A 21,582-nucleotide genomic window follows, 5' to 3' on the forward strand; every position below is an offset into this window, starting at 1 on the left:
AAATCCTTCCTCTCCAGCCCAGCAAGATTCTCTACACACAAAAGGACCCCTCCAATTTAGGGATAAGGCATTCGCTGCCTTGCATCATAACCACAACTCATGTTTTGAAAAATTAAGCTGTATTACACTTGTTTTGAGTTTTATTGTATACGAAATTTGCAACGGTAGTGAGTTGCCCTTAGGATGCTAAATGAAAACCAAAGGTTGCTGGATCCCAGTATTCCTGACATTTACAGTTAACTATTCATGCATAACTTTGTTAACTATTGATAACTGATTACATTAAGTTTAGAATAGTCCTGGTTTTTTTTTTTTGCTGGTCTCCCACAGCTGTGGAATTCTTTTCTCTTCCCCCTCAGAAGTTTTTTTTTTTTTAAACTGATAGAATATTTAAAACCTTGCAATTTAGGTTGCCATTTGTTGGCTAAGATTAAATTGGAGAGATGTTATTGTAAATGGATCATATTGCATGTTATTTCCATTTTTAAAAAAGAGTATGCTCTGAAAGTTTTGGGATGGAGGTGAATGCAAATTTAGGCTAGGAAGTCCTATTCTGGAACTCATGGGATTTTAAAAGCTATGACTTAAACATGCATGCTAGCTGGGTAGAGATTTTATCAAAACATTTGGGGGGGGGGCTGGGATCAGTTGAGTGGCTGAATTGTACATGCCTTTAGAGTGCTTATTGCAAACACAGAACACTGATTAAGGATTCTCTATTAGACACAGCAGAGGTCTAAATACAATATTTAAAAAATCTGCACAAAGTGGCATTTGATGGGCAATATTGGTTGATATATTTCTTACAGAAGGGAGAAAGGGGAACACAATTCCTTGTTATCTATGTTTAGAACATGCCTAATAAACTATATGCTGCAACAGCAATGTTTAAAATGAGAAAATTGCTTGGGAAGCGCAGATGGTATAAGGCAGATTGTATAAGGTCCCCACACCCTGGCGGGAAATATTTAGCCGTGTGATTTCGCCAAACCACAGCCCAGAGGTGAAAGTGCTCAGAAGAACATCTGAATCTGATCACAGTCTGTATAATTTTTTAAAAAATCATTTGTGGCTGTATTAGGATGCCATAAATGGTGCACTGGGCTGGAACTTCAGCATAAGGCTCCAAGTTTGAGAGCGAAACTGGTAATTACCTAAAAACTGGAGAATAGACTTAGTAGTGTGTTTGCTGCAGGTCCATGCAGGCACAGGGGGAAAACTCACATAACACCACGGCAGCACACAACTGTTTCCTAGGAGTTTCAGTTTTTAGCAAGAAAGCAGCAGTCTCATGGTTGCCAAGATATTCTTGAATGTGTGGGCAATGTCTGAAGTCTCAGAGCCAGAGGGAATGCTGAATAAAATTTATACTATTCCTGGGGAAAGAGTGAAAGGCAGAGCTTGGGTGCCCTCACATGGCTTTCCAACTTTCTCGTGGTAGCAGAATTATGCCAACTGCAAAGTATGGATGCAAACTTGCACCGATATCATTGGCACAGTTCACAGTAGTCCAATTTTATCACTTGCAACTCTTCGGGTTGTATCAAATCTACTGCTAAATGAAAGTCGCTAAGTGGTAGATTTGCTGCACCGGCAGGACGTCGTTGCACAAGGAAAAATTACATGCACTACCAAAGATGGCTGTGCAATGGACTGCACAGCTGTTTCACAACTGTGTTGGATTCCTTTGTTGTGCAGCCATTAAACTCTGCAATCTCCTACAACGTTAGGTTACGTCCTACAACGTTAGGTTAGGTTTGTGTTAATAGCCTTACAGGGCAATCCTATGCATGTCTGCTCAAAGACCCACTGAGTTCAGTATATTCCACAGACTAGTTGCTTTCAGGCAGGAACCTTTTGAACTATGTCTACACATAAGTGCTACACTGCAAGTGTGGTATACAAGCCTATTCTAGAGCTATACTCTCAAGAACAACCATTTCCTTAAAATGCAGAGAAACAAAGCATATACCAGTATTTGGGAATGCTCACTCAACATGATCTCCTTTGCGGGAGTAATAATCCTTTAATCTGAAATCCTGTTAAGCATTAATACTATTCTCAGAAAGGAGTAAAACTTAAATCTTTTTAACAAGTGCCAGCTTATTCCCTTGGAGAATAAAGCCCAATCTTCATTCGCTGAGGGAACATCTCAATCAGCTGGGTAAAGCTACCGAATTGGGATTCTATGACTTTTTCTAAACCCAGAACTCACCCTAAAACTTCATATTTACTTTTGGCAATATAAGGGCCACCTTGTTTTTCCACTTACAAAGGAATCAGCATGTTCCACCAAAGGATGGAGGACAGACCTAGGCATTTGCCCAAGTAGTAGTAGTAGTAGAAGCAGCAGCAGCAGCAATAATAATAATAATAATAATAATAATAATAATAATAATAATTTATTTATACCCTGCCCATCTGGCTGGGTTTCCCCAGCCACTTTGGGCAGCTTCCAACAAAAGATTAAAAATACATTAAAACATCAGTCATTAAAAACTTCCCTAAACAGGGCTACCTTCAGATGTCTTCTAAACGTCAGATAGTTGTTTATTTCTTTGAAATCTGATGGGAGGGCGTTCCACACAGCGGGTGCCACTACCGAGAAGGCCCTCTGCCTGGTTCCCTGCAACTGCTATTTTATGTTTGAGCACTTCGCTTCCCAAAAGGGCTGTGTTTTCCACTGTCCATAGTTATGAAAACCTGGACAAACATCAGTTATTCACAACACAGTAAACCAACTATTCTAAAACAAGCTGCTCTGTTGGCAGAGCATGAGACTTTTAATTTCAGGGTTGTGGGTTCAAGCCCTTCCAATTCTATGATTCCTGTGCAGTACCACAGAAGGATGCAGGGAGGACAGCATGCCAGTTTACAGAAAACCAGGCTTCTTCTTGTAACTTTAAAACTATGTTTTTGTGATATCCCATGGTTTGCTTAGTGGCTGTTTGTGGGCTGAGATGTCCACTTGGGCTAAGGGGTCCACTTGCCATGCTCATTTTCAGCCTGCCTAAAACACGATGGTCTCTTTAAAGGAGTCAAGATCTAGGGGAGAGGCTCTCTTAGAAATTAACCTGGTATGAGCTCTGGAAGCAACCCCCACCCACTTCTATGATTTTCAGATTGAAGCTGAATAGTCCTATAAGCATTTACATCAACAGGAGCAGATGGTATTCCCCAGGTGTCTGCAGGAGATCAAGTGATATTGCTATGAGAATGATGCCAGGTTATAAATCCTTCAGAGGCTCATGGCAGAAAAGGCAGTGCCACTGGGATTAGCAATTAGTATGACTGGAAACAGTGGGTAGATGCAGCCAATAAATTTCACCAAGTCATGCCCACATGCTTGATGAGATGCCGCCTGAGCAGAACCAGTCAAATGCTTCATTTTATGAAAGAAGGCTCAGCTCCTGCAAAGCTGTTGTTCAACCTCCCAAGAAGTAATCCTCTTAAAATATTCAAAAGACCTTGTTAGCCCAGGTCTGGATTGCACAATCTGAATTTAACTTTCATCAAAAGGGTCTGGAGATGGCTACGGGCAGAGATTTAAGGCTCCATCAACAGTTTTACTGACCCAGGAACAGCATTTTCGGACGAATGCACTTTAAAGCTTAACTTCTCAAGGTCAAAAAACTGCACGCAAATTACTACTGTGGGTGTGTGATAAGGGAATTTACCACCTGCATGGTGGCGGGCTACAGTAATACCACCAACATTAGTTAGAAGAGATCATTCACATATTATAGTTACGTGTTTCAAGGTTAAGGCTGACCCAACAACAAATCCATACAGCCCCATAAAATCTGATACGTAATGAATGCTCTGAAAAGGTAGGGCCTTGAGTGCTGGAAAGAACCCACCTATTCTCTCTTTCTATGTGGGGTTTTTGTTCTGTCTTGCAGCAGTGAAGAACTTTGGCCCATGGGCCAAATTATTATTTATTTTATTTAAGTTTATATCCCACCCTTCTTCCCACAGGAGCCCAGAGCAGCAAAAAAAGGGTGAAAAAACAAAAAAGCATATTAGAAGGCATCCTAATCTGGTCACCAAGGCAGGCTTTCTTTTTTTCCAAACTATGCACAGCTGAAATGCACACTTGTTACATCAAGTGTGGAGCAGGGAAAGCCATGACTAAAAAGAAACAACCATGAACTCTAAGTACACTCTAAATTGATCCTTGGTGAGTGAGTGTTGCTGTTAAGTGCCAATAAACTTACCAGAGTCCTACTGCATTACAGAATTCCTGATCAGAAACCATATGCAGCCAATCCCTGCCAGAGGTAGGACTTGCTGTCAGCATCAATCAGCTGATGGGTACCAAAAGCAAACCCTACAGGAAAACATTTCCTTTGCCAGCATGGTTTGATTTCAACCCACCTGGGCAGAAGGTAAAGGTAAAGGGACCGCTGACCGTTAGGTCCAGTCGCGAACGACTCTTGGGTTGCGGCGCTCATCTCGCTTTACTGGCTGAGGGAGCCAGCGTACAGCAGTAGTATATATAAACTTGGGGAAGGAAAACACTTCTCCTGGCACTGCAGTGACATCAGCTAATGAGCAGGTGGGCTTCCCCACCCACCTGTTGAAGTGGCCTGGTACTTGCGTGCAGATTAAATGCAAATAATTGCCAAATCAAAAGGACCTAAACAGCACACAGACCATTATCTGTGTCCTAAAACAGGATTTGCTATGGATAATTCACAGCCATCTGGATATTTATTATCTAACATGTGGACCCAAGAAGGTCCACTGCCTCCATTTTCCCCAAACATAATGCAGGTAGAGATCATTGTTATTTCTGATAAAAATAACTTAATTGCTAATAGCTTTACTTATACAGCGAGGATGGGGGATTTTAGCTAAATGAGCATCCAGGGTACAGCTTACATTTATTTAACTACTTGTGGAGCATTTTGTTTCTCTCTAAATACTATTACCAACTTTGGGCTTGAGCTTCAGGAGATTTATAAATCCCTGGCTGCATCCAAATCCTCAAGGCTGCAGAACAAGACTCAGATCATTTCCATAGGCTTGCTCACTGTCTTTGGATTAGTGTCTTCTTCATTTGCTATCTGTAGATTTAAGAACTAATTTACAACTAATTTAACACTGACTTGCCTGTTATACTGGCACATTCAAGAAAAAGAGCATTTCGGGTACCCAACTACAATGTAAACTGAAGCTTTTCTAATTTTACAAAAACTATTTATGCCTGCAATTCTGATTTATTTTTTGCACTGCTCATTACAAGCACAAAATGAAAACTAATGTGTGCTTTCCAACCTCATCAGACAGGGCCAATTTTTAACCATTTAGAAGCATTGGGTAGTAGCATTTGTTTTATTTTAATGATGGTGCACTTTGGCTTGTGTTTTAATACAACAGTCTTTACCTATGGAATGGGTCTGGTCATGCAGCAGAAAGTAGGGAACAGGTGTGCTTGGGAACTTGAAATTTACCCACAGTATCAGGAATATAATCCTCATATGACTCTGCCAGCTGTTCCTCCAGATCGCACACCTTGCTACCAACTTATTTGCTAGCTCACACATTGACTGTAAATATTACAACTCCATAGAAGCCTGCAGACTAACACGCCCCATATGTTAAAATATTATAATCAACTCATTAAGTCACCTGATAATAGATCTCTTTCTTTTGCAATGGGTGTTGTGCAGACTCCCTTGAAGTCAAGTGAGTTCCCCAGCATGCCGTTTATTTGTCGGAAAATCTTTGCGTTGCTGCACGTGGTCAAAGCTGGAACGTCACAGTTGTCCCAGCAATCTTTTATGGTCCTTCCAGTACTGTCCTTCTGGAAACAAAAGCGACCATGTTAGCACCACAGAAGAGAGGGGGACCTTAGGTCAGAGAGCCTGAATGCAGTCCTCCATGCCTCTCCATTTGGTCATTGCGTGCTTGTTCACATTTGGACTACTCTGGTGTAATTTGAATTGAGTAGTGTACAAGGAGCAACTGTGGTCTTTCCCATTCATAATAGTAGATGCTCCCTTTTGTGTGTTGCCCCTGGCTTTGGTGTGTTGATTCTATGCAAATTAAGTACTGACAGTGCAGGAATAAAGATAGCTGTATACATACCTCAATTCCTTCTTTTAATCTCTACCCCAGGAACTGCACAAAAGAACACAGGCAACTGTAAATTCTCAGCATACATTTTTGCAGTTTTCTGGTTTTGTACAAATTCAAGGGCCAGAATGTGCAATATCCAAGGCAGAATTTTTGAATTTGGTTTGCTTGTGTAGTTTTCTGGTTTTGGTACAAGTGTTTGGGATCAAGGGGAGGGAAATATTGCTCCATTAAGGAATGCACAGGAAATAGGTACCAGAATGGCTGGAAAAGGAATGAGAGCATTGAGGAAGTACTAAGTGTGGAAATAGGGAGTATCAGAATGTGACAATGGATCCACCCCAAAACACTAAAATAATCTGCAAGCCTAAATGGAGAGAACTGGAGCCCAATTTATCAGATTATCCCTGTACTGTACTGAGTTATCCCTTGTTACGGAAAAATCTAGGTGTGAGGCTGTTGCAGTGGAAAGGCATTGAGACTGTTGTTTGAGAGTAACACCATGGGGACTATGCAAATTAAATGGAAACGCAAACAACTGCAAACACACAATAAAACTCCACTTCAGACAAGCTCCAAGACTCTGTGCCCTGTACCGTCACCAGCTTCACACAACATCCTCAAGTGCTTTTATCTGACAAAGGTTATCCTTGAACTGCCACCCTGCCTCCTTGAATAGAGAGGTGTGAACATAGAAAGGCACCTTTTGACTTTTCTATGGCTGGAATATAAGCCTACTGTACAAAGGCAGGATTCTTAAGAAGAGTTTGGATTTGATATCCCGCTTTATCACTACCCGAAGGAGTCTCAAAGTGGCTAACATTCTCCTTTCCCTTCTTCCCCCAGAACAAATTCTGTGATGTGAGTGGGGCTGGGAGACTTCAAAGAAGTGTGACTGGCCCAAGGTCACCCAGCAGCTGCATGTGGAGGAGCGGAGACATGAACCCGGTTCACCAAATTACCACTCTTAACCACTACACCACGCTGCCTCTTAACCTTTGGTTTGCCCACTTTTGCCTCCAGCTCTGCCTGCCACTAGGCTTGTCTCCCCCCCCCCCTCAAAGGGTATGTAATGCTTGGGTTGAAATGGATTACCCACCTTGGAACAGCATAATGAAAGCGATGCTACAAGCAACAACTTTTAAGTAAACGCTTTCAGAATGCGCTTAAGGAGTCAGCCGCAACAGCTTTGGAATCAAACTATTTGCGCCACACAATGGTAATAAACCAAATACTTAGCATACTCTCAAGTTAGCATTTCCAAGTTTGTGTGAGTGGGTGATTCAGAGCTAGGGTCATTTTCGCTTCCTGTCAATGTAGTCTTTTCATACCATTAATCAAATGATTCCAGTGTCCTCTACTCCACCAACCACGCCTGTTCAAGGCTTCATCCTCCACACACCAACACAGGCACACATATGTATGTTTTCAGATATTGCCAAGAGCAGACCTGAAGACATGAGGATTGGGGCTTGACTGCTTAAAGTGCAGCGTATTAGTAAAGCAGTGGCTGCAGATTTAAACTCGCACCTCGTAACTCTTGCAACGGTTTCTTAACTTCTGAGACTCTGTGCTTGAGTCTCCAAAGCTTTCTGCACCATGAGGACTAGAACGCTTAATGAAATCAGGACTCAGCAATGTTGAATTCCAGCTTCTCCTAGAACACACAGCTGCAGCTAGTTTGTGGTAATCAGCAAGCAGCACAACCACCAGCAAGGAAAAAAGCTGAACAGTCCTTAAAATATCTGTACTATCAGAGAACACACCACAGACAGCCCTTCTAGAGTAAACAGCTAATGAAAACAACTGAGTTTCACGCAATTGACTGGGGATAACGGCATCTAGCAAGTATTATTCCTGACTCCACCACCCCTGTTCCTTAAGTTTAGGGCCAACAATGAAATACAAAATCAGTTAAGCTATCCAGCCTTAAAAAAAAACAACAACTGTACAGTGGTACATTCTTATAAAGTTTCATATGCAGCACACAAGCAATTTACTGTATTTATGCACTATCAATTCAAGTATCCGCTCCAGTTACAATTTCCAACCGCCCTAAAACTACAGTGCCCAGAATCCTTTGAGGCAAAGAACGTGCCTCAAACGTGCTCTAGAAGACCCTTCTCTTTGCGGGGAAGTTTGAGCTATCTCAGAATTTCTAGCCTTAGCGTCCACTAACTCACCTCCTAAGAACTTAATTCTTTCTCTACTAGCAGAAAAGGTATTTTTTCCACCATGGTACAAACTGAAACTGTGAGCGTTGGGTAGAAAAGCACTTCGCCCTCCCCCACAAAACACAGGATAAAATAACTGAAAAGCCAAGCAGATTTCAGCGAGTGGGTCAGAACCAGGGCTTTTTTTCGGCAGGAATTCACAAGAGCTCAGCTGCGGCGCCTCTCAGGTGAGCCCCATTACAATTATAAGAGAACAAAGAAAGCGTTCATGTTGAGTCCCGGCACCGCTTTTTCTATAATAGCCCTGGCCAGAACCCATACAAGCAATAACACCATTTTTATCATTTTGCTATGTTAAAAACTTTTGTAGCGAAAGAAGCAGAAAATGTGGAGGAAAGATGTGCAATTTATTGCACGTGCGAATACTTTCTACTCGAGTCCCACCGAGTTCAATGGCCCGTATTCCCAGCCATTTGTACACAGGTTTGCAATCTAGTAGCGTGCGCCTAGCGACGCCTACTCAGAAGTCCTACTGAATTAAATGGGGCTTACTCCTAGTTAACTGGGGTTAGGATTGTAGCCTTAAGGGGGGGGGGGTCCCACCGAGTTCAATGGCCCGTATTCCCAGTCATTTCTACACGGGTTTGCAAACTAGTAGCGTGCGCCTAGCGACGTCTACTCAGAAGTAAGTCCTGCTGAATTAAATGGGGCTTACTCCTAGGTAACTGGGGTTAGGATTGTAGCCTAAAAGGGGGGGGGGGTCCCACCGAGTTCAATGGCCCGTATTCCCAGTCATTTGTACACAGGTTTGCAAACTAGTAGCGTGCGCCTAGCGACGCCTACTCAGAAGTAAGTCCTGCTGAATTAAATGGGGCTTACTCCTAGGTAACCGGGGTTAGGATTGTAGCCTAATGGGGGGACGGGGAACGGCCGGGGGGGGGGGTTGGGAAACAGAAAAGCGGGTGGGGCAAGAGAAGCGGAGAGCCAGCTCGAGAAAAACGAAACCAACGGGGAAAATGCAGACAGGCACGGATGCGCACATGAAAAAAGGGAGGCAACTCCACGCCCATGTTCATCTGAATTAAGAGCAACTTCGCTTCTTAGAAAGCAAAGCCCATTAGTACACAAGCCGAAGTAGGGGAGCGGAGACCAGAGGGAGTATTGCCGCCCCTATGCGTTCCCCTCTATACGGCCCTTTTATGTGCTTACGATAATAGTCAATAGTCACGCTGAAGGTCGTGTGAACGCCGCCGCGCCCCGCTAAGGGTCCCCAGGGCGACTATCTCTGGGCGACTCCCAAACCGAAACGAAACACCTGCACGCGGGTGGCGCGGAGAGCCAGAAGCCGCGCGCGGCTCGAGCACGTGAGAACGCTGGGGAAGCCAGACCCGCCCCGGCCACCCCCTTCCTAGGCAGGCTACGAGGCCGCGTCTTCCCGCGTTGCAAAGCCCTGGGGGCCCCCCGCAGCCCTCTGCCCACCCGCCGCGGTCACCGAGGGGGTTTGCAATCCCCGCTTGGAGCCTCTCGCTGCGCCGCCGTTGCTTCGCCCTCCTCCCGTCTCGGTCCAGCCTCGGACTCACCGGGACCGTAAAAGCCATCACACGGCAACCCGCTCGGAAACCCCGCGCGAGCGCTGCACGCGGGAAACTTATACCTGCGCGTCCGCACGTGGCTCCCGCTCCCCTCCTCCACGGGGCGGGGGGAAAGGCGCTAATTAGGGGGTCGTCGTTAAAAACAGGGAGAAGCAAAGCCCTGCGCGCGCGCGCTTCCCCGGGGGATCGGGCGAAGCGTCGCCGGGTCTGCCCCACCCTCGCGTGCAGGATTTTGCAAACGCTCCCTGCCCGCCAGAAGGGAGTAGTTTTCAGCACAGGAGGCCGGCTAATTAATCAGCCGTTTGCCTCAGTGCCTCACGTACACTTTTGCACGCTCGAATGGCCACGCAAAAGCTTAAATTAGATTTCTTTTTAACTGCGCAACGTCACCCGTAGAAATGCACCAAGGCTATCAAGCTAACCTGTTTATTTGGAAAAAAACAACAACGCATGCATATGTGCTTTATTCCGCCGCTGTCGGCCTCCCCGCCCGGTGCAAGGCGGTTTGCACGACAAATTTGCAACAGCTGAGGACGCGCACCTCGCTGATGAGGGAGCAAGACCCGCTGGATTCAGTAGGCCTTACCTCTGAGTAGAGGCTGCGCTGTAAAAACCTTAAAACGCCTTGCCAAGAGCCCTCCCAAGCCAAACAGATAAAACAACTATGGTTAAAAAAAAATACATCTGAAGGCAGCCCTGCTCAAGGAAGCTTTTAGTGTGTGGTGTTGTTTTTACTATAATTTTGTTGGCACCTGCCCAAAGTGGCTGGGGCAACCCAGTCAGATTGGTAGCATACAAATAATAAATTTATTATTATGAGGAAGGGACGCGGGTGGGGCTGTGGGTTAAACCACAGAGCCTAGGACTTGTCGCTCAGAAGGTTGGCGGTTCAAATCCCCGTGATGGGGTGAGCTCCCGTTGCTCGGTCCCTGCTCCTGCCAACCTAGCAGTTCAAAAGCACGTCAAAGTGCAAGTAGATAAATAGGTACCGCTCCGACAGGAAGGTAAACGGCGTTTCCATGCGCTGCTCTGGTTCGCCAGAAGCGGCTTAGTCATGCTGGCCACATGACCCAGAAGCTGTACGCCGGCTCCCTCGACCAATAAAGCGAGATGAGCGCCGCAACCCCAGAGTCGGTCACGACTGGACCTAATGGTCAGGGGTCCCTTTACCTTTACCTTTATTATGAGGAAGCCCCTGCATGCAGAGAACACAGCTGTGGTGTCCTCCCAATAGCCAGCTCGATCCCTCTAGGAAAAACACCGGACCAGTGCTTTTTTTCTGGGGGTGGCGCAGGAGTACGCATACCCCTAAACGTTTTGTGAATCTAAAGGGAGAAGAAACTAAAATTCTTTAAAAAATTAGTATCTTCTCCAGCATGGTGAATTGTCAGTTCCATTGAATCGTTAGTTCTGTTGCTACCCCTGATGTCCATTTACTGTATTTAGTTTTCCCGATTTGAACTATAAAATTGTGATTTTCTTGAGTCAAAATGAAAGTAACCCAAACATATTTTTTTTAGAAAAAAAAGCGCTGTAAGGGACATAAGAGTAACAGTACGCTTCCCCTTTATCCCATCCCCCCCAGCAACCAGTAATCAGAGACAAACCATCTCCTCCTGTGATTAGCTTCCTCCTCCAGCAATTTATCTAATGCCCTTCTGAAGCCATCCAAGTTGGAGTGTGTTGTGTGTTGAAGAAGTGCTCCTTTCATCTCCTTTGTGTAGTGTGAACACCCAACCTCACAATCCACACACACCTCTGTTCATAGGAGCCAACTCCTGGGGGCCGATAAATAAAATGTTTGAGGGGGCCAGGGCTCCTGCAAAGTTGATGGGCATTGCCAATAAAATTGTTTGTGTGTGTTGTATCATGTGTGTTGTATCATGTGATCAGTTATGCAGGGTGGGGTTTATTTGCGCACACCCCTCAATATTTTAATCAAGATGGCCCCCCTGCTTCTGTTGGTGGGCGATAAAAGATGGGCCTCATCCTGTATATTGTTCAAGGGCGTTGTGATTTCGGCTGAAAAGTATGGCAAACCTCGGGATCTCTCATCTGATATTTTTTCTCCCATCTCCATTTTTATGGCATATGGTATGCCATAAAATTGGAAGTGTATTTTTTGGAGGTGTTCTTAGCATCTATCAGCTGCCTTGAATAAAATATTAGGAGTGGCCAGATAAGCCCCACTCTGCACAATCGATCACATGATGCGGTACACACACACCATTTGAATGGCAATGCCCATTAACTTTTAGGGAGGGAGGCCCCCTCAACATTTTTATTGGGGGGTGGGGGGCAAAGGGACCTTGGCCCCTAAGAGCTGGCTCCTATGGCATCAATGGTTAAAAAACACTTATAAACCAGTTAACCATTAAGGGGTGTAATGGAAAGTTGGCACGGTTAATTCCATAATTTGCTAGACTTTGGGGGAGTTTATTATTTTGCAGTTTGAATACAACTGCATACAGTAGTAAATCAGCTTGCAGCCTAAAAGCTGGAAGTCCTCTCCCCAAAACCAAGGCAACTCCAACTAATACAACACTGGCAATAGCAACCTAGAGTCTCAGGCAGAGGTCTTGCACTTTATCTGCTACCTGCCCACCCCCCCCCTTTCTTAACTTGGTGAGAACTAAGCCTAAAACCTGCAAAGCCTGTGCTATACCACTAGGCACAGAGAGCTTATTAAAGAGAAAACTACTGTAGTTGTTCAGCATAAATGGGCAAACACCCTGTTCTGCTGCGCTGCACTGTGTGGTGTAGTGGTTAAGAGCGGTAGACTCATAACCTAGTGAACCAGGTTCGTGTCTCCGCTCCTCCAAATGCAGCTGCTGGGTGACCTTGGGCCAGTCACACTTCTTTGAAGTCCCTCAGCCCCACTCACTTCACAGAGTGTTTGTTGTGGGGGAGGAAGGGAAAGGAGAATGCTAGCAGCTTTGAGACTCCTTTGGGTGGTGATAAAGCGGGATATCAAATCCAAACTCTTCTTCTAAGCAGGGCCCATGGGATAGCTGTACCTAACCGTTCCTTCCTGCTGGCCTCCCCCCAGGTCAGAGAGTACTAAAAAATGTTTTAAGAGCCTCAGAGGACCAGCCTTCCTTGCCTGCAGTCTTCTGGTGTCTCTCTCCTTCTGCAGCCAGTATTGTGCCCTCCAGGGATCATCATAGCAAGTGTCTGCTAGGCCTGGAATGGTTAGTTCAGCTTTCCTCATTGGACATGCTGGTTACAGCTGATGGGAATTGCATCTGGTGGGCACCAGTTTGAGGAAGGCTAGGTTAGTTGAATAGTCAGTTTGATGAGTTTTTTAAAAAATCCTTTGAAAGACTAAGCACGTGCCCCATTTAACCGAGAAGCATATTTTATATTTTTAATACTAGCGCAGACTAAAGCTGCAGATGGCAAGATCTGCAGATCTTGGAAGCATTCTCCCTTCTCTCACAACAGAAGCAACGTCTCTTCTAAGACTATGCACAGTATCATAATTTCTGTAACCTGAACTGCAGACAAGAAAGTCCTGGGTGGTGTGCTCAGAGTATGACTGAAATGCAACAGCAAGAGGCATTTCTGGCTTATGGAGGGCACTGCCGTCACAAGAGAAGAAGGGTTTAATGACTTCTTTGCTCGTGGCCTTCCTTTTGCTGGCACTTACGTATCTGCCCTCTTGACTAAGTCTCAAAGGACTGGGAGTGGGAGAAAGTGCAGAGCAACATAATTTTGTCATCATGCAACTCAAACTGCTGCAAATCCATTGGTATCCCAGATTGAAAGGCAGTGATGCTGCACTGATTCTGCATTTCACCAACAAGCACACTTGGAACTTATTGTTGGAAAGGTTCCCCCCTCCCCGAAATGTTGCGGAGTACAGGCCATCTTCCGGTACTGTATTTGGCCAAGGAATGTTGTCAGGGATTCTGCCAAGTATATCCCTCCTGCAACATGGTGGCCAACGTTTTTGCACAACACAACCTCCAACTCCCCTTACTTCTTCCTCCCAACTTCTGAAGCACGTGAAAGAAACTGGCCTATGTTTGGAAACACCACCAGTTCAAGAAATAAACTGTCACGTGAAAGAGCTTGTTTCAATATGGGCAAACCTGCAGTTTATAGAAGTCCATGGTATATATTATGAGAAATATGGGAAACAGACGCTCATAGTGATAGCTTAGAACAGTGGTCCCCAAAAGGGTGTGGCAAGAGACGACAGCAAGTATGGCAGGAAGAGTCAAAGCCAATCAGTATTATATTCTGAGAATGATGCATGTTCTTATGTAGCTGCATTGTTTAATATCTTCTGTATGTCCCATGGTCGTATTATAAAGTAGTTGCATTCTATGTTATAAATCAAATACTGCTAGTTGTTATTTTTGTTTTCCAATATATTTTCTATAAATAAAAAAATTGGTGTTTTGCAAGCAAGTTTTTATTCTGAAAGTCTGGCCCAGAGATAAAAGTTTGATTACTACTGGCTTAGAAAGAGGGACTGATTAAATTTCATGTAACATTCATGAGTTTTGTTCCCCCTCCCCTCTTTTCCTCAGTTCTTGTTATAGAAATGAGTGCTTTATATGTGACTGATGCTGTGGAGAACTGGAGGAGACACAATAATTTTCAGAATATAATTTTTTAAACTATAATGTTGATGGTTCCTTTAAAAAAAATTTTGCCTGCTCCTCATGAACTGGCAAAACCAAAAAATATTCTAGTTTCCTTATAAATGGAGCTAACAAAAATGTAAAAAAATAAATTCAGTTTGTCATTATTGCCTGAATAAATTATACTTTTAATATATCAGACATGATAATTCTATGGTAAATTTATATGTAATGCACTTTTTGTTCCTAAAGTAACAAAGTGACATAAAAAGTGTTTTGTTGTTGTTGTTTTTAAAAAAAATCCCCCCAAAAAAGTGTTCATTCCCCCCGCCCCCAATTAAAATAAAAAAAAATCCTACATGGCTTCAAAATATCCAGAAATGTTACATCTCTGTGCTGAATAAATAAGGTCAACTGGAGGAACCTCAACTGAGTTGCAGCTCAAGTTCAAGTTGTCCATTGTCATAAAGAAATAGTAAGAGTGGAAATGGGAACTAATTATTATTTCATTTTTGGAAATAAGGTAAATTTTTAAAAACCCTCATCGTTTTGGGTATTTGAATAATGGAATAGCAACATGATGATTCAGGATAGATATGTCTGCATATGTACCAATATTATATGTGCACCAATTGTGTTTTAAAAATACTATGGCAGTTGTTAGATCAACAGAAATCTCAGTCCTCATATACATGTGGTTTCTTGCCCTTCTGCTCTACATTGGAGGAGCCATGCAGGAGGTTGTAATGGGGAAAGAGCAACAAAAGGAAATGTCTCAGGTTTCACTTTTGCCACCATACAGACGAGCCAGGAAACAGAATTTGCAATTCCAGGAAGAATTTTTATTGAACGATCTCTGCCCATAATAAATAGAGCCATAGAACAGAAAAACAGGGAGGAGACTCACTGCACAACAAGGATGGCAGAGTCACAGGGCATCTTCAGCATCCCAATAACCCGTTTCAGCCTTTTGTAACCTGGTGCCCTCCAGTTGTACTCCCAAAACTCTAGTACGCACCAGGTTACAAAAGGCTTCCCTAATTTGTTGCTGAGCTAATAATGTCTCTTATCCACATCAGAGGCTGCACCTTATTTTCTACCGTGGATTGTTTCCCATTGCCTGATCTCAGCTTTGACCTGTATTTTACATAGGGACAGGGAGACACAACAAGCTGGGTGGAGGGAGACAGGTGGCTGAGCCCAGGAAGGAAGGACAGCTGGATGACTGAAGTGGGTGTGATGACGAGAGAAGGAAGCATTCTGGTCACTGCGTCAAGGAGTGGATAATGTCCTTTACTAGCATGGTGCTAATCAACATCTTCTCGCTGTTGATAGTGAGCTGTGCCACGCTGCCCGCCTTCTTCTCCAGCATGATGAGGATGAGACTTCCACTGCTAACTGTCTTGGCGGCAAACCTGTTCAGAGGGAAACAACCCAACAAGAAGGTGACTGGACGTCACAAGGTTTAGTATGGTGCAGTAGCCGGAGCAGTGTTTCTCAAACTTGGGTCTCTAGCTGTTTTTGGACTACAATTCCCATCACCCCTGAACACTGGCGTTGCTAGCCATGCATGATGGGAGCTGTAGTCTAAAGATAGCTACAAGTTTGGGAAACTCTGAGTTAGTGCAATTTCCCCAGCCTAGTGCCATGTAGATGCTCTGGACTGCAACTCCCATCTGCCCCAGCCAGCATGGGTTGGGAGTAGTAGTTCAAAACAACTGCAGGGTAGCAGGTTGGGGAAGGCAAGTTCAATTCCCCACTGTGAGTCCTGGAAGACCTGCTCCCTGCCTTGCAGGCCTTCCTCCACCTGACCTGGGAAGGAGGTGCCCTGATTGATTCCAGCTACAAAAAAACCTGAGGCTGCTGAAGTGGTCACAGACCATCTCAGCTGTCTTTCAGTGCAGATGTAGGTCGCTGAGCCTGAGCTTCCATAGGTGCCACCCGCCCTGAACCACCATTGGCAGGATTGGCAGCAGCTATATTCTTTTGTTAATTGTGCTGTTGTGGCGCTGTGGGTTAAACCACAGAGCCTAGGACTTGCCGATCAGAAGGTTGGCGGTTCGAATCCCCGTGACGGGGTGAACTCCCGTTGCTTGGTCCCTGCTCCTGCCAACCTAGCAGTTCGAAAGCACGTCAAAGTGCAAGTAGATAAATAGGTACCACTCCAGTGGGAAGGTAAACGGCGTTTCCGCGAGCTGCTCTGGTTCGCCAGAAGCGGCTTAGTCATGCTGGCCACATGACCCGGAAGGTGTACGCCGGCTCCCTCGGCCAATAAAGCGAGATGAGTGCCGCAACCCCAGAGTCGTCCGCGACTGGACCTAATCGTCAGGGGTCCCTTTACCTTTAAATGTGCATTTTATATTTAACTTGCTTTAGCAATGTTTTCATTCCCGCCCCCACTTAACTCTGCTGTGTTAAATGTGTATTCTGTAGCTGACTTTCTTTGTGATGTACTATTTTGAAATCTTTAAGTTAATATTTTAGTTTCCTGTTAATTATGTTGCTTTGAATGTATGCTTTATATTTGGTTTTCTTCAGTAATGTTTTATTCTGCATTTTTTATTTGATGTTTTAATGTGTTGTCAACTGCTTTGGGGAGATGCGGTGGCACTGTGGTCTAAACCACTGAGCCTCTTGGGCTTGCCGATCGGAAGGTTGGGGGTTCGAATCCCCGTGACGAGGTGAGCTCCCGTTGTTCAGTCCCAGCTCCTGCCAACCTAGCAGTTCGAAAGCACGCCAAAAAGTGCAAGTAGATAAATAGGTACTGCTCCGGCAGGAAGCTAAACGCCCTTTCCGTTTCGCCAGTGGCTTAGTCGTGCTGGCCACATGACCTGGAAAAACTGTATGTGGACAAACGCCGGCTCCCTCGGCCAGTAAGGCGAGATAAGCGCCGCAACCCCAGAGTCATCTGCGACTGGACTTAACTGTCAGGGGTCCTTTACCTTTACCTTTAAACTGCTTTGAGATTTTTTTTCTTTAAAATATAAAGCCATATAGAAATGAAATTATTATTATTAATAATCCCTCCCTTACATCCTCAGCATGTTTTCATTTTTATTGGGCTGTTTATACCTAAAGAACATTTGCCCAAAAGAAGACATCATAAGATCTGCCAAGCCTTTCTGTAGTTTGGTCTTTGGTTTCCAAAGACCAAAAGAATAGCACATAAAAGCGGTTTGAAACCTGAGCAATGAGTCTAGATTTTTGTCTATACAGAAAATGCTAGGACAATAGAGATTACAGTCCCTAGAGAGGTACGAAATGCTAAAAGACTAAAGAAAGGGTGGTGTTTCTAAGAAGTGAAGATCAATCCACATCCTCTCTCAAGGGCAACCAGCTGTCTAGACTTTAAGCGCCCTAGATATTCTTACACTAAAGGCTGCTAGATCCAGAATTCAGAAAAAAATGAATGCTGATGTTGCAAAACATTAGACCTGTGAGGTTCTGAAATGTTACTATTTGGGGAGATTTGCGCAACACTAGGTAGACAGTAATTTAATTGCCCCAGCTGTAATGTGTGGTACCCTGGCTTTGTGTAGCTTCAACATTTCCTTTGTTCCATCAAAGTCTGGAACTACAGCTGCAAATTTGTGGGCATCAAGGGCAAGTATTTGAGAACAGAACCAGTAATAGAAGTTGTCAGACATCCAGATGGGGATTAGAAGTGACCCAAGAATCTGAGGTTAGGACAGGGATGGAAAACTGGAGGCCCACCATGTGTCGTTGGACTACAATTCCTATCAGCCCCAGCCATCATGGCCAATGGTGAGGGATGATGGGAGTTGTAGTCCAGCAACCTCTGGCAGGCCACAATCCTCACTATTTAGAAGAAGCAGAGACAACATTGATCTTGGCATATGGCAGCCATCTCCTCACCGATACTCCTTGTCTGAGCCACAAGGCACACGGCTAACGTTGGCTGCAGATGTCACCTGTTGCACAATCACGTGGTCACTCTGGCATTTGTCAGGTAGAGTCAACTTCTCTGTGATTTCACTCATCCCTGTTAGCTTCCCTGGAGGACAGAAGGTAGAAAAGGGGGGAAAAGAACAGTAGACATCTGGGTGGAGACAGTGTATGACTTGGGAGGAAAAGGTCCAGGTTTCCCTGGCTGTTTAGGATACAAAGCAATCTAGAATGGGAGATCTATGCTATGCGTAGCTTCCCGTCAGCCCCCACTTCAGGTTGCATATGCAACTCTGGAATTCCCATTCCCTCAAAACATTTGATACTGTCAACTGAAGGATTTGAATTTCGCCACCTCATGTCTGCTTCTATCCTTGAGATCTGCAGGTCAAATGTCTGCAACTATTCAATTTTTTTTTCTGGTCAACTCCACCCTATAGGATACCATGCCTGTACCTCTAAGGACAAAGGCATCAGCCCACAGTGACTAATGCAATCTCAATAGCTAATGCAAATTTCTGAAGGGTACACATTTTCCTGTTGCAGCCTGCCCATGTTCTTAGGTCTAGAGGAGATGCCCTTCTTGCCTTTCCACTACCAAGAGAAGGGTGTTATATGGAGATATGGAATAGGGTAGGGGAAGCCAACATGGCGTCCTCCAGATGTTGTTGGACTACAACTCCCATCAGCCCTGACCACTGGCTGTGCTGGCTGAGGCTGATGGGAGTTGGGAATCGAAGAACACCTGGAGGCACCACATGGTCAACCTTTGAGATAGGGGTCTTCTCTATGTTGGTGCTCTGCCAATGGATTGCCCTCTGCCTAGAGTAGGGGTGGGGAGCTGGATCTGACCAGTGGGCCAGATTTTTATCTCCCCTACCCCTTGCAGTGCGAGTCTGACAGGTGGGTGGAGTGACCCACTTGTCAAGCCCCTGATATCACAATGATAACAGGTGTCCTGTGTTGGCCCATGTGGATGAGTGGCTGATTGTTGCCACTTGCAAAGCGCTGTGCAGAGGGCCATAGGTTCTTTGCCCCTGGCCTAGAGGCACAATTGGTGCTGACACTTTTGGTGTTTTGGTGCTTGGCGAAAACTCATCTGTTCCCTTAGGGCAGTGTTGGCCAAACTTGGGTCTCCAGGTGTTTTTGGACTACAACTCCCATCACCCTAGCTAACAGGACCAGTGATCAGGGATGATGGGAACTGTGGTCCCAAAAGAGTTGAAGGGCCAAGTTCGGCCGACACTGCCTTAGCGCATGGTTTCCCAAACTTGGCCCTCCAGCTGTTTTTGGACTACAACTCCCATCATCCCTAGCTAGCAGGACCAGTGGTTAGGGATGATGGGAACTGTAGTCCAAAAACACCTGGAGACCCAAGTTTGGGAAACCTTGACCAGGGGGTAATGGATTTTTTTTCCTGCTGCAAGTGAGAAGACCCAAGACCCAGAACCCTGAGTACTATAGGACTATGCTCTATTTGTATCTGGCTTTTGTGAACTGCCCTGAGACCTGCGGGTATAGGGTGGTACACAAATTTAATTAACAACAATAACAATAATTTAGAAGCTGCGTTAAATTGGCTTTATCATAATTCTGCTTTACCATTTTATTGTTTCACAATCCACACCGGGATCATATGGTGAAGGGAAGGCTAGAAACGTCTTATAAATAAACAGATAACTCTCAGCCCCAAAGGTTACCATCTGATAGTGGATACAACCAGTGGGGTGACCTTATAAACTGGTTCCCAGTTTGCTGCTGCTGTGGGGAGGTAGGGCCTCCAAATGATGCTGCGTCTCCCTGAGTATATTAGCATATTATTATAAAACTAAAGCAAAATTAGTTTTCAAGCTTTAGCTTTTTCGGTGGGGTGTGTGGAGCTACTTTGGGAGCATATTTAAACAGAAAAGCAGCATATAAAATATTTGCAGTAAATAAATGATTACATACAATTGCCATTTTGGATGCATGCAGAGTATCTATTAAAATAATAATGTGAAGGGGCAGCAGTGTTAAGAGGCCTTCATGAACAGAGGCAGCACTATTTGTTGTACCTTCGCAGTGTACGTAGCTATCTGCACTTGCTTAATAAGGATGGCCCTGATCCTGAATATTTTGCCTAAACCTGTCCATATTCAACCCCTTACTTCTTATTGAATTAGGATTATTGTTGTCTACACTACAGATGGTTCACTGACCACGGTTAGAACCAGATCTGCATTCAAAACCCTAAATCTAGAATTTGAATGCAGGCTTCCAAGGCAGAGCCAAGTGGAAAGACTTCATGGACTGAATCACTTCATTCTGCAAATGTGCGAGGAGGATGTTGCATAATCAAAAGTTTCCATAGGGAAAAAAAAGAGAGAATGTCAAGCGGAAAGCTAGGCTAAATTGTTCTCCGTGTCATGCTAATTTTCTACAGGCAGGGTGGGTTTTTTGTTTTGGTTCGGTTTTAAATATGCCTGAACATTCAAATATGTAATGCAACGCCTGCAGCCCTACATGATACTTGTCGGGAAAAGATTCGCAAGTTGATTCTGATGAATATAAAACCGACCTTGGGTTTTGCAATACAATTGTGTGGTTACACTCCACTGTGAATAGCAATTCCTATTTATTTTATTTATTTGCCAACACATCTTATAGGCTTGTGGGACAGACCTAAGAGCTTCTGATTGCTGCAGAGAGAGCTGCAAAGGGCATATCCTGACAAGATCCAGAGTTCAGGGCAATTCTAGTTTGACACACCCTACCCCGTTCTATCCAGGATGAGTCCCCATTGTATCTCAGATGAAGAAGAGGTACTGATGGGGGCTATCTGAAAAGAAGACATAAGATCGATATATGTTGTAATATCTATATAAGCCAAGAGTTTCCAAATGGAAGTGTACTATGTGTCCAAGGGAGGGTATAGGTGTATTTTCGTGTGTGTTTTTTAATATTCAGGAAGGGACCGTCATAAAGCAAAAGCATTTTAGCACCCCCCCACCCTAGAGGATTATATTTCTAGTATTCTTACGAACAGCCATTCCAAACTAGTAGGCTTTGGGTTTATTGTCCCAGAAAGCCCCGCTGCTTGCAGAAAGTGGTGTGCAGCTTGGAGTGTTATTAGAGGCAGTTGTGCCTGGGTGCCGGGCATTAACATGCCAAAAAGGCTGCCTTGCTGGACCATGCAGGGAGTTTCGTCAGCCGACGGGGTGCCAGGTGCTCTGCCAAGGTAAAAGGAGAAGGGAAGAC

The 21,582-nt window shown here is 44.6% G+C and overlaps 2 protein-coding genes across 15 annotated transcripts in view; both read right to left on the reverse strand.

Moving 5' to 3' along the window:
* Positions 1–10,065, reverse strand: part of CPEB1 (cytoplasmic polyadenylation element binding protein 1) — a 49,778-nt gene extending 39,713 nt beyond the window's left edge. For 2 of the 14 annotated variants that reach the window (XM_083412068.1, XM_083412079.1), the window contains exons 1-2: positions 9,910–10,065; positions 5,635–5,809 (exon numbers count right to left, since the gene is read on the reverse strand). In XM_083412068.1, the coding sequence (XP_083268194.1) occupies positions 5,635–5,707 (73 nt within the window). In that variant the 5' untranslated portion in view covers positions 5,708–5,809; positions 9,910–10,065. Of the gene's footprint in view, positions 1–5,634; positions 5,810–9,464; positions 9,613–9,734; positions 9,794–9,835 lie in introns of those variants that run through there. The other 12 variants (XM_083412078.1, XM_083412066.1, XM_083412077.1 and 9 more) reach the window with 8 other exon arrangements.
* Positions 10,066–15,259: 5,194 nt separating this feature from the next.
* Positions 15,260–21,582, reverse strand: part of AP3B2 (adaptor related protein complex 3 subunit beta 2) — a 55,069-nt gene continuing 48,746 nt past the window's right edge. Inside the window, exons 27-28 of the mRNA XM_083414324.1 lie at positions 18,316–18,454; positions 15,260–15,854 (exon numbers count right to left, since the gene is read on the reverse strand). Coding sequence (XP_083270450.1) covers positions 15,704–15,854; positions 18,316–18,454 — 290 coding nt within the window. The 3' untranslated portion in view covers positions 15,260–15,703. The remainder of the gene's footprint in view (positions 15,855–18,315; positions 18,455–21,582) is intronic.

This window comes from Podarcis tiliguerta (genome assembly GCF_965153285.1).
Source record: "Podarcis tiliguerta genome assembly, chromosome: 14".
NCBI classification, from domain to species: domain Eukaryota; kingdom Metazoa; phylum Chordata; class Lepidosauria; order Squamata; family Lacertidae; genus Podarcis; species Podarcis tiliguerta.